At 39.5% G+C, this 14820-nt stretch overlaps 1 protein-coding gene across 7 annotated transcripts in view; it reads right to left on the reverse strand.

The window, feature by feature from the left end:
- The window catches only part of LOC105218438 (potassium channel subfamily T member 2), a 223834-nt gene that overhangs the window by 47200 nt on the left and 161814 nt on the right, over positions 1 to 14820 (reverse strand). For all 7 annotated transcript variants that reach the window (XM_054234396.1, XM_054234395.1, XM_054234393.1 and 4 more), the window contains exons 10-12: positions 8921 to 9184; positions 8625 to 8803; positions 6251 to 6391 (exon numbers count right to left, since the gene is read on the reverse strand). In XM_054234396.1, the coding sequence (XP_054090371.1) occupies positions 6251 to 6391; positions 8625 to 8803; positions 8921 to 9184 (584 nt within the window). The remainder of the gene's footprint in view (positions 1 to 6250; positions 6392 to 8624; positions 8804 to 8920; positions 9185 to 14820) is intronic.

Consider the following 14820-nt stretch of genomic DNA (forward strand, 5'->3'; position numbering starts at 1 on the left):
TTTTGTCCACATAACGGTTGTTTGTAAGTCATAAAACTAAACGAGTTAGATATATTTATATACCAAAGTGATCAGGGTGACGAGTAAAGTTCAAATCCGGATGTCTGTCTGTCAGTCCGTCCGTGCAAGCTGTAACTTGAGTAAAAATTGAGATATCTTAATGAAACTTGGAACACGTGTTCCTTGGCACCATAAGAAGGTTAAGTTCGAAGATGGGCGGAATCGGACCACTGGCACGCCCACAAAATGGCGATAACCAAAAACACAACCTAATAAGCAGGCCCACCTCCCATACAAAGGTTAGGTTGAAAATAACTAAAAGTGCGTTAACTCACTGACGAGAAACGTCAGAAACACCAAATTTTACATAAGATATGGCAGAAGGAAGCCTCACTGAGATTTTTTTACAAAATAGAAAATGGGCGTGGCGTCGCCCACTTATGGGTCAAAACTCATATCTCAAGAACTACTCGACAGATTTCAATGAAATTCGGTATATAATATTGGCGAAATCGGTTTACAACTATGTCTACTTCCCATATAACTCAATTTTGAATCCTTCTGATTCGTTTACTTTATAATGTATACATAAGGAACCGATAAAGATAGCGAAATAAAACTTTACACAAATACTGTATTTGAGCTGTGAGATCACTTGTGGAAAAATTGTCAAAATCGAACCATGACTTTTCAAGGCCCCTGATATCAAACATGAAGAACTCAGTGCCTAAGGGTAATTTTTCACCGAAAATATAGCTAAATCTCTAAATAAATTGCGAGAGTATAAAATGCTCGGTTGCACCCGAACTTAGCCTTTTCTTACTTGTTTTGGTTTATTGTTTTTAAATGAGCCAATCATGAGTTATGATGTCCACTGTAAGACCTATATTTTGGACACATCATGGGAGATGAAGTGCCAACAGCTGAGTTTTAGGAATTTTTGAATAAAACTTTCCCAAAATACTGTTTAAATATGCGTCCTTGAAACGCTGAATTGTTTAAATGAAATATAGGATTGCATTTATTAAAAAACTGAAACTGAAACCCACCTAACCCCTTAAGAGAGTTTACCATAATATCTTAATAAAGTGGTATTCAGGATTGCTGGTCGTCTATTTTTGATTATACCGGATTCTGTTAGTTATACCAGTTGTTCGTTCGATTCACGACTCTACAAGGTTTGACGATTAGAAGACAGTTTACACATCACTTTTTAACCTACTTAATGGCAGGAATATTGATTGATGTGGTCTGAGAATAGCACATCCATCTTCGTCTGATATATCTATTATGAATTATATTGCTCTCAGTTTTAATCCTAAATATATTAGAAATACAATTTAATCGTAAAATACACCAGTAATTATTGAAGAAAATATTTTTGGTTCATCATTTCATATACAAGTGTGCCAAAATCCTGTCTGCTGGTTACTGAAGTTGATTATTTACACAATTTTTTCAACTATATTATACGAAAAAATTTCTGAAAAATATGATATAACAAAAAAAAAACGATTTTTTCATTTGAACATGTTCCGTGAATGTCCTGCATGTTATTCGAAAATAAGGAAAAACTACTGATTTTTTCTATTTATTTTGCTAATATTTTTCCCAGCCACTGTACAAACGTGTATGCTTACTCATCGCAATTATTCTTTTACAGAAAAAATATACAGTTAACGCAATGGGAATGACAACAATTGTGTAAATGCATGAATGTTCGTATTGTTGTTTGTGTAACATTTGTACATAAATATTTACACACATGTTTCCGTTTGACCCGGTTTCACGCGCCCAGTGGAGGTCGTGTCCATTAGTATGACTCTCTTCTTTTTGTAAATCATTATGCGTGTGTTCTCTGGCACTTGCTACACGTGTACTGTTAAGCGTGTGATGTTATGCATATATTTATTAGTGTATATTGAAATATATTTTCATGGAAGATAATTTACTGGATGTCTAGCGAAATTTACTTTAGTAACACAAGTGCACGTTTTTATTTTTAATAGGGTTTAAGCCTTTAACTTGAATATGAAATGGGAGAGTTATCACATTGATCTTATAGAAATGTAATGTTAACACTTAAATAGCGCAGACTTTTTAACATATTTGTTAGGCATTTACTTCAATATAATTTTATTGTTTTTTTCAGGTTATGAATATTTGGAATACTTTGTTTATCAAAGTATTGTTTTGTAGACCTCAGAACTTCTTTGTATTGAAAAAAAAATAGTTTTTAATAATTTTGTTAAAGGTTACCATCTTCATATATGTATATATGAATGTATATGAATAATCTATACCAATTTGATTAATCAAGTCTAAAAAATTTTGAATTTGATTTTGAATTGTATTCGTTTCAGTTTATGAAGGTACAGAAAAGTGTTCAGAATAGTTGCCAACAGTCTCAGAAATACATATTGAATTATAAATAAAATAGCCAAGATCAAAGTGTACTTGGCAACCATGGCAAATTTCCAAGAAATTTCATATTTTGGAAATTTGGATTCAATACATACATATATAATTGGATTAAATATTTTGTAAAAATGTCATTCATATACACGTGCAGAAGATTTTTTTTATATTAGGATACCCCCTTGTAGAAGTCCCGCCCTTATTTGCGAAGAACTCGGACAGCCAGTTTTCACAAACCTCTTTTGAGTTCAACTTTATACGACCAAGGGTGTTCGCCATGGACAGGAACAGGTGGATTCGATAAAATCTCCCATCCGAGCTTCCGTAGCTTCTGACGAGTGAACAACGTAGTGTGTGGTCTGACGTTGCCCTGGTGGAATACTACACCCTTCCTGTTGGCCAATTGTGGACGCTTCTGGTCGCTCGCCTATTCAAACGGTCCAGATGTTCGCAGTAGATGATAGAATTAAGCATCTGGTCATATGGGAGCAGCTCATACTGGATGATTCCCTTCCAATCCCACCAAACACACAGCAAAACCTTCTTGGCTCATCCGGGCTTGGCCACTGTTTGGAACGCTTCACCGGCCTTCGACCACGACCGTTTTCGCTTGATATTGCCGTATGAGAGCCATTTTTTGTCGCCAGTCACCATTCGCTTCAAAGCAGCGCTAGCAATTCGGCGTTGATTCGGTCCAGAAGGTTTTTTTGCGTCAAATCATGCGGCACCCAAACATCAAGCTTTCTTATGTCTCCAGCGTTCTGCAGATGGTTTAAAATGGTTTGGTGACTAACTCCCATCTCAGGTGCGGCGTCACGAGATGCCACAAGCCGGTCTAACTCGATGTTTTCCATGATTTGATCGGTATTCGTCGTCACAGGTCTTCCGCCGGCTGGCTTATCTATGGTATCGTTTTCACCCGCTCTGAATCGTCGAAAGCGCTTTATACATAGCCGCGAAATTCAAATAACAAAAATGCGGAAGGGAGATATTTTCCAACCTAATATCTATAAAGTAGAGCTCTTGGTATTCGACTAATCGACTAACCGAATTAACCGAATAGGGTATTATTCGAATAATAATATTCGGTTTGCAATATCCGGATAGTCGTAAGTTGTCAATTATTCGATTAACCGCTCATTTCCGACTATTCGGTTAACCGTACGTTGTCAACTATTCGAATAGTGTAAGTACTAAACTCACGAAAATTCCGCACTATTAATATTTTCACAAATAAAAACAAACAAAAACAAGTAAGGAAGGGCTAAGTTCGGGTGTAACCGAACATTTTATACTCTCGCAATTTATTTATTTAACTTTATTTATATTATATAATACACAATTTGACCCACATATTCGTTATATATATTGTATAAAGTCCATTGAAAGTTGGAATTCCTAATATTAGGTTAGAAGCACCGAGGTCCTCATGTTCGATATATGGGGCCTTGACAACCTATGGTCCGATTTCGGTGATTTTTAGAATGGGGCTGCCACACTATAAACATAGTATTTGTGCAAAGTTCTGCACCGATATCCTCACTAGTGCTTACTTTATATATTGTAAAGTAAACGATTCAGATTGTCTTCAAAGTTCTGGTATATAGGAAGTAGGCGTGGTTGTAAAGCGATTTGGCCTATTTTCACAACATATCATTGGGATGTAAGGAAACTATTACAAACCAAGTTTCATTGAAATCGGTCGAGTAGTTTCAGAGATATGGTTTTTGACTCATATCTCCATCTCCGTCCATTTTCCATTTTGTAAAAAAATCTGAGTGCAGATTTCATCTGCCATTTCTTATGTGAAATTTAGTGTTTCTGGCGTTTTTCATTAGTGAGTTAACCCACTTTTAGTATTTTCAACCTAACTTTTGTATGGGAGGTGGGCGTGGTTATGATCCGATTTCTTTCATTTTTGGACTGTATTAGGAAGTGGCTAAAAAAACGACTGCAGAAAGTTTGGTTTATATAACTCTATTGGTTTGCGCGATATGTACAAAAAACTTAGAGGGGGGCGGAGCCACGCCCACTTCCCCAAAAAAATTACATTTAAATGTGCCCCTTCATAGTGCGTTCCTTCATACCAAATTTTATTTCTATAGCTTTATTTATGGCTTAGTTATGGCACTCTATGTGTTTTCGGTTTTCGCCATTTTGTGGGCGTGGCAGTGGACCGATTTTGCTCATTTTCGAAAGCAACCTTCCTATGGTGCCAAGAAATAAGTGTGCCAAGTTTCATCAATATATCTTAATTTTTACTCAAGTTACAGCTTGCACAGACGGACGGACGGACGGACAGACCTTCGGATTTGAACTCCACTCTTCACCCTGATCACTTTGGTATACATAACCCTATATCTAACTCGTTTAGTTTCAAACAACCGTTATGTGAACAAAACTATAATACTCTCTTTAGCAACTTTAGTTGCGAGAGTATAACAAAGGCTGCTTGGATTTCAAACAATTTTCATTTATTCAAATACTTGCATCAGGGCAGCTTTCGAATAGTCGCAATGTTACGACTATTCGAATAGTAATAATCGATTAATATTCATACGAATTGTTACATACCGGATATTCGAATAATCGATTTTCAGGTTATTCGAATAATTTTAAGAACCCTAGTATGTATAAAGATATTGAATAATTTATAATTTTCGGGAATCCTGAAAAGCTTATCAGAGGAAAATCATTTAAACACTATTATTGACTTTGGGTTTCAAGCCAATGTAATCACATATTCTTTGTTTATTGTTTTTGCTTTTAAAACTCGTTGTCCTAAGAGTGTGTAGAGATGCGGAAAATAGCCCATTCTTGATTCATAAGATTTGAAGTCATTTGATCATCCAACAGATATTTATGGAAGCGGTGCTTAGAACATTGACTCAGTATCGAATTCAAAACTACGAAGTAACTTGGTGTCAATGTTCTGCAAAAGGATCTCATAAAAAGCAAAGAAAAATTGACAATACAAATGAAGGCTGAATGGGAAATACTAGGAATTTTGTCACAGAGAAATGCAAGGTATAATATTACTAGTAAAACTTCTGAATGGTTTAGTTTGTAGTTCATTCATTTGGTCTGATATTGAGTTTAGTGCCCCATTGCGTTCATCTAGACAGTTTAGACCATTACTTCTAAAATCTTCTAAAACAAATTTTGTGTTAAACGAACCATTCTGCCGAATATGTCAGGATTTTAATTCTCATTCCAGCACAAATGATCCATTTGACTCAATATTTAGCGTTAAAAAAACTATTTTGTCTTCTCTTAATAAGTAATATTCAGAAATTTTTAACTTTTTGTTTTTATAAATTTTTATATCTCAGCTGTTGAAATGTAGCTGAGCAGTTTGAGAACTGGACGCTTAAAAATCTCTTGCCTTTCTAGACTTGGCAAATTCCGCTCGTATGCGGACTGCGCCCCACGCGTCGGTTGGACGGGAGGAGGGTAATCCTTTAGGCTTATATATAAAAAAAATATTTTTTTATAAGGAAAATTTTCAGCACGGCGAATTCAGAACGTTGCGGAACGTTCAGACAACAACAGTTGTAGCAGTATAAAAAAATACGGATTAAATTTTCAGAACGAGTGGCAAAATGTTTCTTTGAAAATATTTATGACAAGACCACGGTGAGTCAAATAGAGAATCCTTCAACTGTGGTAGCACCCAAATAATATATTCAAATACAAAACCATACCAGTCATCAGTGCTGACTCATCACGCTGAACAGCTGTGAATCATAAACTTACTGTTGTCTAAATATTTTCATACACTTTATATAAATTAAATTCAAGAAAATTTCATAAAACTATATCATCTACTTACTGTCCTCGCGACGTGTGCAACAGCAATGTGACCAGTGTACTCGCGCCGGGGCAGGTACAGTTGTTGGCTAACAGCGCGTATTTGAATTCATCCTCGCAGACGACATGCTCTGCGAATTTCACATGCAGCTTGTGCTCCGGTCTGCGGTTGGCGGTTTGGCGGTTTGGCGGTTTGACGGTTTGACGGTTTGTAGTTCAGCGATTGAACGGTTGAACGGTTAGCCACAACAAACAACGAACAGTGAGCCGAGGACGAAACGCAACAATGGCCGCACAAACCCGAAATGAGTACGGGGAAGTGGTGTGTTGCCGCGAAATCCATTTGAATCCAGTCATTGTTACAATTGTTGCAAGCCACAGCGACGCATTGTTGTTTTTGTTGTTGTAGTGCATTAGTTTAAGTGGCGTGGCGCGAAGGTTTCATTGACGCGTTCCAACGATGAATATTGAATGCAGGGGTTCACATGAAAAAATACACAAAAACAAAAGCAAATATTCAGGTGAATTATGTTTTCATTTGTTGTTGTTTATTTGCATACAAATGGCATTATGCGGACATAATTAAAAAGCAACTATAAGCATAATTACAATACCAACAACAATAAGAGTAATAAGTGCAAGCGCGACGTTCATTGTTGTTGCTTACAACAACATTTAACCTTTCCTTTTCCGAATTCATTTCATTGTTGTCCAACACAATTTCGCGGACATTCAATATGAGCGTCCATTTATCAGCGCGTCTAATTGTACTCACACACACACAGCCACTCACACACACACTTAGATCAGACTATCCGATGCTTTGTTTTTGCATATTTCACTCACTGTGCGCTGCCGCAGCGGAGCTGCTTAGCAAGATTAATGGCCGCCATTTCAACAATTCGAGCGAGTGTTGCAATTCGCTTTTGTTGCGCTCAAATTTTTATTTGCTCAGATTGAGGTCACGTTGCTTATCAATTTTTCCCAGAAAATTGGTGAATTTATTTCACAAAATGAAGCTTGAATTTCCCTTGCGACCGCTATTGTTACAATTTAATGCCAACAACAATAAAAAGCTTTATTTAAATTTTAGAAATTGGAAAGACAAATTATTTTAGTTTGGAAAGTTGAGCGAGAGAACTCTCGGAAGAATATAATAATCTCTCCTCTCTATGTAAATGAAAGGAGAAGTGGGTTTAGTCGACGGTCCACGATAATCCATATTTATTACATTTGTTTGGAGACTTGTGAAGAGATGCCCTCACTTTTTAGACCCATCTATAATTTATTTCCAGCCCAACAGCTCATTGGCATATATGTGGTTTAAGATTGTGTGTTCTGGAGATTGGAGTGGACACTTTTGGATATATCGTCCTTCCCTAACCTGTCATTATTGTAACTGCAAGCAAATCAGATGAATTCTTCAAAAAATTGGATCCGCCATTTTTAATTATGAAAAACCGACACGGGATTAGTAATCCGTGACCCTGAAAACGTGAGTACCGAGCTTCAAGCAAATCCGAATTCCTCAAAAGATCTCCTTTATATTGTTTTTTTGGGGTTATGTCTGATGAGGTTAAATGGATCTCGGATTCAGCGACCCCAAAAACATAAGGTACAAATAATAAGACCCCCAGGTCGAATGACTGTGTGATCATTTAATGTCCGAAATTGATGTTCAATGGATTCTGAATGGTTAGAAGTAAAGGTACCGTTAAGTATACCATGGCTATAGTAATCAAGGTTCTATTTGATAGAATTTCGTCTCGGAAATAATACTTAATAGTTTGAATGAAGGGAGAAAACGATTTTTTTCGAACCGATTGAACAGCAATGCGATGAACTCTGAACTCTGATAGACAAGTGACACTTGGTCTATAAATGTTCATACAGGCAATGCCTGGATCTCAAACTGCACTAGGTATCAACTAGATTTTGCAAGTGAAAGTCTTTCATAACTTGAAAGACAGAGCACATAAATTTAGGGAAGTGATAGGGTTGCAGATTAGAGCATGATGCAACCTATTCTAAAACATCTGTTTTACTGTTCCGAATTCCCAACAATAAGTCTATATTATATAAACAATTCATGAACTTAAGGAGTTTCGAGGAATCTCTTCGTATGTTATATGGTAAATATGTATAGGGAAAGAATAATCATTGGTTTAGCATAAATATTCGAGAGCCAGTTGATAAGGCTCAGACCTCTTGCTCTAAATGCCATCAAAATCCACGATCCTTTCGAATATTTGAAACCATTTCAGGTCTGTTGACACATCCATCCATAAACACACTTTTCATAAGATTTTCTGAACCTGGAACATATTAGTTGATTTCTGTATATCGATATCGCTGAAATTTTAATACTGCTGCAACTAATTCCCTCTCATACTCACCGAAATATTTGCACATATTGCGGCACACTCGGCGCAAAATCCTTAACCGCCCACGAACGCAATATCGTATGCTCGTCGGCTGCAGTCTTATCGGCATAATTGCGTGCGGCGAGTATGAAACAAGCCTCGGCCTCATTCATGCGCGCACGTGCCAAATCGCCATCCTTTAAACAGGAACCCTGCAAAGAAAGCAAACGAATATCGATTAAACGCTTGACTTCATTCGCGAAAGTGCTTAGCATTGAGTAACGGGAATATGTAGTTAAGCGCTGGTTTGGAATTCGCCGGCGACTCACCTGAATATAAATGACCCGCTGCGCCCAAATCGGCACCTGTAATATCATGCGCATGGTGGTGTCTAACTCCATGGGGCTGAGCAGCACCACATAGTAGTCCTGCAGCAGCGGGTGCGCATAGAATTCGTTGAGGAAGTCCATGATTGTGTCCGCGTGCAGTGTGGTCGAGCAGACGACGACGTGTTTTTCGCTTTGCGCGCGATGCGATGAGTAGCTGCCGCCCAATTTCTGGCGTTCCATCCATGTGAAGGCCAATTGCTCGAACTGGAAAGATAGTGTGAATGAGAGTGGCAAATTTTTTTTTGTGTTTTTTTTTTTATATTCTCGGAAGTGGAAAAAATTTAGCAACGTTTCTGTGTGAATATGTCCGTCTGGCGTGTTTTGGCTGAAAATCTTGCGTGCATGTCAAATCATCGCCGCCAATCAACAGCAGCGTAGCAATAACCCCGTCTGTCGCCTAGGTCAGTTATGCAGGTCATTCAACACTCGACTGACGCTTGACTGGCGGGCCGCATGACTTTCGATGACAGTCAAAGCTAGTTTGCCAAACGTTTTCGTTTACTTTTTTCCACTTGTTGTCACTTCAATTAGAGACTTTTTCTAGCTTTCATCCCGTAGAATTCTCGTACAGTTGCCAATCAAGCCTTCTTCTTTTCAGTTTTCAATAGTTTGCTGAAGTTGAGTTTTCGCAATTTCTTTTATGTGTGGAAGCTTGTAGCCAAACCTAACCCACACACAGATTTCTGTGGAGCTTTCACTATTTAACAAAATGTTGAAAAAATAAAAGGAAAACCAAAGTCAAAAGCAAAAGTTTATGCATTTAACGTTCGAATGCAATTTTCTACGTGTTGCCAGTTTTGCTTTGTTTGCCCAGTTAACGGTTCAGTTGACCGCTGCCACATAGCAACGAAGTATTCTTCTTTCATCATTATACTAGTGATTTGTGTCAGAGTGGGAGGGTGAAAAAAGTTTTAACGGTTAAGTTGATTTGACAACGGAAATGTGCGAAATTTAAGTAATTGGATCGCTAACGTTCAACGCATTTACAGTTAAACGATTTGGTTTTGTATTATATTGAATTTAAGCCTTGAAAATGTATGTACATTGAATTCGGCTCAAAATGTAACATTTTCAGTTTAGAGAATGAGTTTGGGATGCAAACAGATCTCTACAAAAATTTTTTTGTTTTAGTTTTAACCCAAATATCCAAGATCGATATAAAACGATTTAATCGACCAGTGCTTGACCCCAGAGACATCTATTGGAAAACGGCGGAAGCAAAGTTGTAGACCTAATAGAAAGTAATGAATTAGAAAAAAATTAAAGTTCCATTCCATCTGGGGATCTTTCACTGAGATCTTTATTAACAATTCGAGGAGTTACAGTGCCATAAGAGTAATAAGAGTAATCTCAAAATCATTTTCTACTCTTAATAGCATACTCCAGTGATCCAGTTTGACATCTCTTAAGGCGACATATTTTAATAAACTTGAATTTAACCCCGATTTTGATTAAAGATGGCTTTTGAACTTAAAAAGGAAGAAAGTTTGTGGAACGTCAACTACTTCTACACTAGTCTATTTATAAGCTCGGATTTAAGGGACGTTCGTTTTTACATTTAAAAGGAATTTGTATGAGACACTTAGCTTTAGAAAGATGCCATTAAATCGTTTCCTTTTATAAACAGTACTATAATCTATTCTCAACTAAGGATATAAAATGAAGTAAGTTTAATCTCTTCAAAGCATGAACAGCAATCGTCGGGTGAGTTTCAGAACTGTTAAGAATTAGAAGATTTAGTCTTAAACATGGTGTCATATTAGTCTCTAATAGTAGCTGTTTAGTATTTCATTGGCAAAGGATAATGACAGTCAGGAAGACAGATCGTACATATTTTAGGGCGTGACCCGAAAGCTTTGAAAAATATTTTTTTAATTCAGCGAAGAATCGGCTGCACATTCTGGTTGATGATCTTTTAGACCCAAAGACAGTAATATCTAGTGTCCGACCGAATTATTTGGCCGATACTGGGCTATGCCAATGCCAAAGCCGATTAATCGGTCGAACTCTAGTAATATCTATCCTATTATGGAGGATGGGATCATGTGTAGAAGTTCACGCAAGTGAGGAAAGTTTTTGATTGTCACTCACTTGGGAGTGGCCAGAAACGATTCTTCTCCACATGGTTCAAGCAGCTCACGACTTCCGGTTTTAGACCAAGTATCCTCTGGGTAGCCAACAGACATCCGTTTGAAGGCGAGCTAAAGTGAGAAGGCGAAGCCCGCTTATGCGGTTGTGCGTAGGGTTTGGGACCCACCACATAAAAACACCCCCCAATGAAAAATCTACGAAAGCCTCGGATGAGACACCCCCCTTTTGATGACGACCCCTGCAAACGTTTTAAGGATAATGATATAAGGGCATGCACCTGGAATGTCCGGACCCTTAATTGGGAAGGTGCCTCTGCCCAGCTGGTTGATGTCCTCATACGACTTAAGGCTGACATCACCGCCATCAAAGAAGTGCGATGGACGGGACAAGGACGGAAGAAGGTGGGTCCTTGTGACATCTACTACAGCGGCCATATAAAGGAGCGCAAATTTGGTGTTGGATTTGTGGTGGGAGAGAGACTCCGTCGCAGAGTCCTGGCATTCACCCCGGTGGATGAACGTCTAGCCACAATCCGCATCAAAGCGAGGTTCTTCAACATATCGCTGATTTGCGCCCACGCCCCAACGGAAGAGAAGGACGATGTGACCAAAGATGCTTTCTATGAGCGCCTAGAACGCACCTATGAGCGCTGCCCCCGCCACGATGTAAAAGTCGTGCTTGGTGATTTTAACGCCAGGGTGGGTAAAGAAGGTGTCTTTGGCACAACAGTCGGAAAATTCAGCCTCCATGACGAAACATCGCCAAACGGCCTGAGGCTGATCGACTTCGCTGGGGCCCGAAATATGGTCGTCTGTAGTACCAGATTCCAGCATAAGAAAATACATCAAGCTACTTGGCTGTCTCCTGATCGAAACACGCGGAACCAAATCGATCACGTTGTGATAGACGGAAGACATGTCTCCTGTGTTTTAGACGTGCGTACGCTCCGAGGACCAAATATAGACTCGGACCATTATCTGGTCGCAGCGAAGATACGCACCCGCCTCTGTGCAGCAAAGAATGCCCGTCAACAAACACAAGGAAGGTTCGACGTCGAAAAGCTGCAATCGCAACAGACAGCCACGAAATACTCTATTCGACTTGCACTCCTGCTCTCTGAGAGCACTCATCAGCATCTCGGTATAAGGGAACTGTGGAACGGCATCTCAAACTCACTGCGTACCGCTGCAGCCGAAACAATTGGTTTTCGGCAACGACAAAAAACAAGCTGGTACGATGAGGAGTGCCGTCTCGCAGCGGAGAGAAAACAGACTGCCTACCTCGCAACATTGCAAACGACCACAACACGTGCGGGATGGGATAGATACCGAGAGCTGAAGAGGGAAGCGAGGCGCATTTGCAGACAAAAAAAGAAAGAGGCCGAAATGCGTGAGTACGAAGAGCTTGAGAAGCTGGCAGACAGAGGGAATGCTCGAAAATTTTATGAAAAAATGAAGCGACTTAACGAAGGTTTCAAGACCGGAGCATCCTCATGTAGAGACCAAGGTGGTAATCTGGTAACCGATGTCCAGGGCATACTGGGATTATGGAGGGAACACTTCTCCGACCTGCTGAATGGCAGTGAGAGTACAACACCAGGAGATGGCGAACCCGATCCCCCAATCGATGACGATGGAACAGATGTTCCATTACCCGACCATGAAGAAATTCGAATAGCAATTACCCGCTTGAAGAACAACAAAGCAGCGGGGGCCGATAGATTACCGGCAGAACTATTCAAATACGGCGGCGAAGAACTGATAAGGTGCATGCATCAGCTTCTTTGCAGAATATGGTCGGAAGAAAGCATGCCTGACGATTGGAATCTCAGTGTGCTCTGCCCAATCCATAAAAAGGGAGATCCCACAATCTGCGCCAATTACCGTGGGATCAGCCTCCTAAATATCGCATACAAGGTTCTATCGAGCGTATTGTGTGAAAGACTAAAGCCCACCGTCAACAAACTGATTGGACCTTATCAGTGTGGCTTTAGACCTGGAAAATCGACAACTGACCAGATATTCACCATGCGCCAAATCTTGGAAAAGACCCGAGAAAAGAGGATTTTAAAGCTGCTTTCGACAGCACGAAAAGGAGTTGCCTTTACGCCGCGATGTCTGAATTTGGTATCCCCGCAAAACTAATACGGCTGTGTAAATTGACGTTGAGCAACACCAAAAGCTCCGTCATGATTGGGAAGGACCTCTCCGAGCCGTTCGATACCAAACGAGGTTTCAGACAAGGTGACTCACTATCGTGCGACTTCTTTAACCTGATGCTGGAAAAAATTATAAGAGCTGCAGAGCTAAACCGAGAAGGTACAATCTTCTACAAGAGTGTACAGCTCCTGGCGTACGCCGATGATATTGATATCATCGGAAGCAACAACCGCGCCGTTTGTTCTGCTTTTTCCCGCATGGATAAGGAGGCGAAGCGAATGGGTCTGGAGGTGAATGAGGACAAGACGAAATATCTCCTGTCATCAAACAAACAGTCGGCGCATTCGCGTCTTGGCTCCCACGTCACTGTTGACAGTCATAACTTCGAGGTCGTAGATAATTTCGTATACCTGGGAACCAGCATCAACAACACGAACAATGTCAGCCTCGAAATCCAGCGCAGAATAACTCTTGCCAACAGGTGCTACTTTGGACTGAGTAGGCAATTGAACAGTAAAGTCCTCTCTCGACGAACCAAAATCAAGCTCTACAAGTCGCTTATCATTCCCGTCCTGCTTTACGGTGCAGAAGCTTGGACGATGTCAACATCAGATGAGACGACACTAGGAGTTTTCGAGAGGAAAATTTTGCGCAAGATTTATGGTCCTCAGAACATTGGCAACGGCGAATACCGCAGACGATGGAACGATGAGCTGTACGAGTTATACGACGACATTGACATAGTTCAGCGAATAAAAAGACAGCGGCTACGCTGGCTAGGTCATGTTGTCCGAATGGACGAAAACACTCCAGCCCTGAAAGTGTTCGATGCAGTACCCGCCGGAGGAAGCCGAGGAAGGGGAAGGCCTCCACTCCGTTGGAGGGACCAGGTGGAGAGCGACCTGGTTACACTTGGGATCTCCAACTGGCGCCGAACTGCGAAGGAGAGAGACAGGTGGCGCACTATCGTCGATTCGGCTATAACCGGCTAAACGGTTGCAACGCCAATCACATACATACATACATTATATAGAAGACAAAAGAAAAGTCTTTGATGGTCTTGTTATTAAAATCGCATTTATATAATTTCTTTAAAGTATTTTTCTAATGTGTCATTAAGGACATCTGGTTGCTGTTTTGTATCATAATTGAAACTAGTCTCCGAATCGAAAATATTAACTGTTTTCAAATATAAGGACGTACAGAACTCATTTCTTGTCTTGAGAAGAATATAGTGTAGTGTATCGATTACTCGATAATGAAGTTAAACTTAAAACCGTTTGTCGTATAATGATGATAAAAAATTATTGTTAAACAGATGGTAACAATTTAAAAAAAAAATATTTCGAACTATACAGTTTTTAAAACTTCTTTCATCATTTTATATTTTTTAAAAAGTTTTGATCTTGTTCTACGTTTGGAACTACATTACTGGAGTATAACAAATTCACATTTGCGTGGCGGATCTTTCTATTACATGGACAGACTTTCTGTGCGTTTTCCATCTTATATATTTTAGACTTAAACTTTCAAATACGTGCCAATCTCTATTATGCTACTGATCTTTTACGTGAAAAATACCTTCTGCTC

This window comes from Zeugodacus cucurbitae, chromosome 6 (assembly GCF_028554725.1).
Source record: "Zeugodacus cucurbitae isolate PBARC_wt_2022May chromosome 6, idZeuCucr1.2, whole genome shotgun sequence".
Taxonomy (NCBI): domain Eukaryota; kingdom Metazoa; phylum Arthropoda; class Insecta; order Diptera; family Tephritidae; genus Zeugodacus; species Zeugodacus cucurbitae.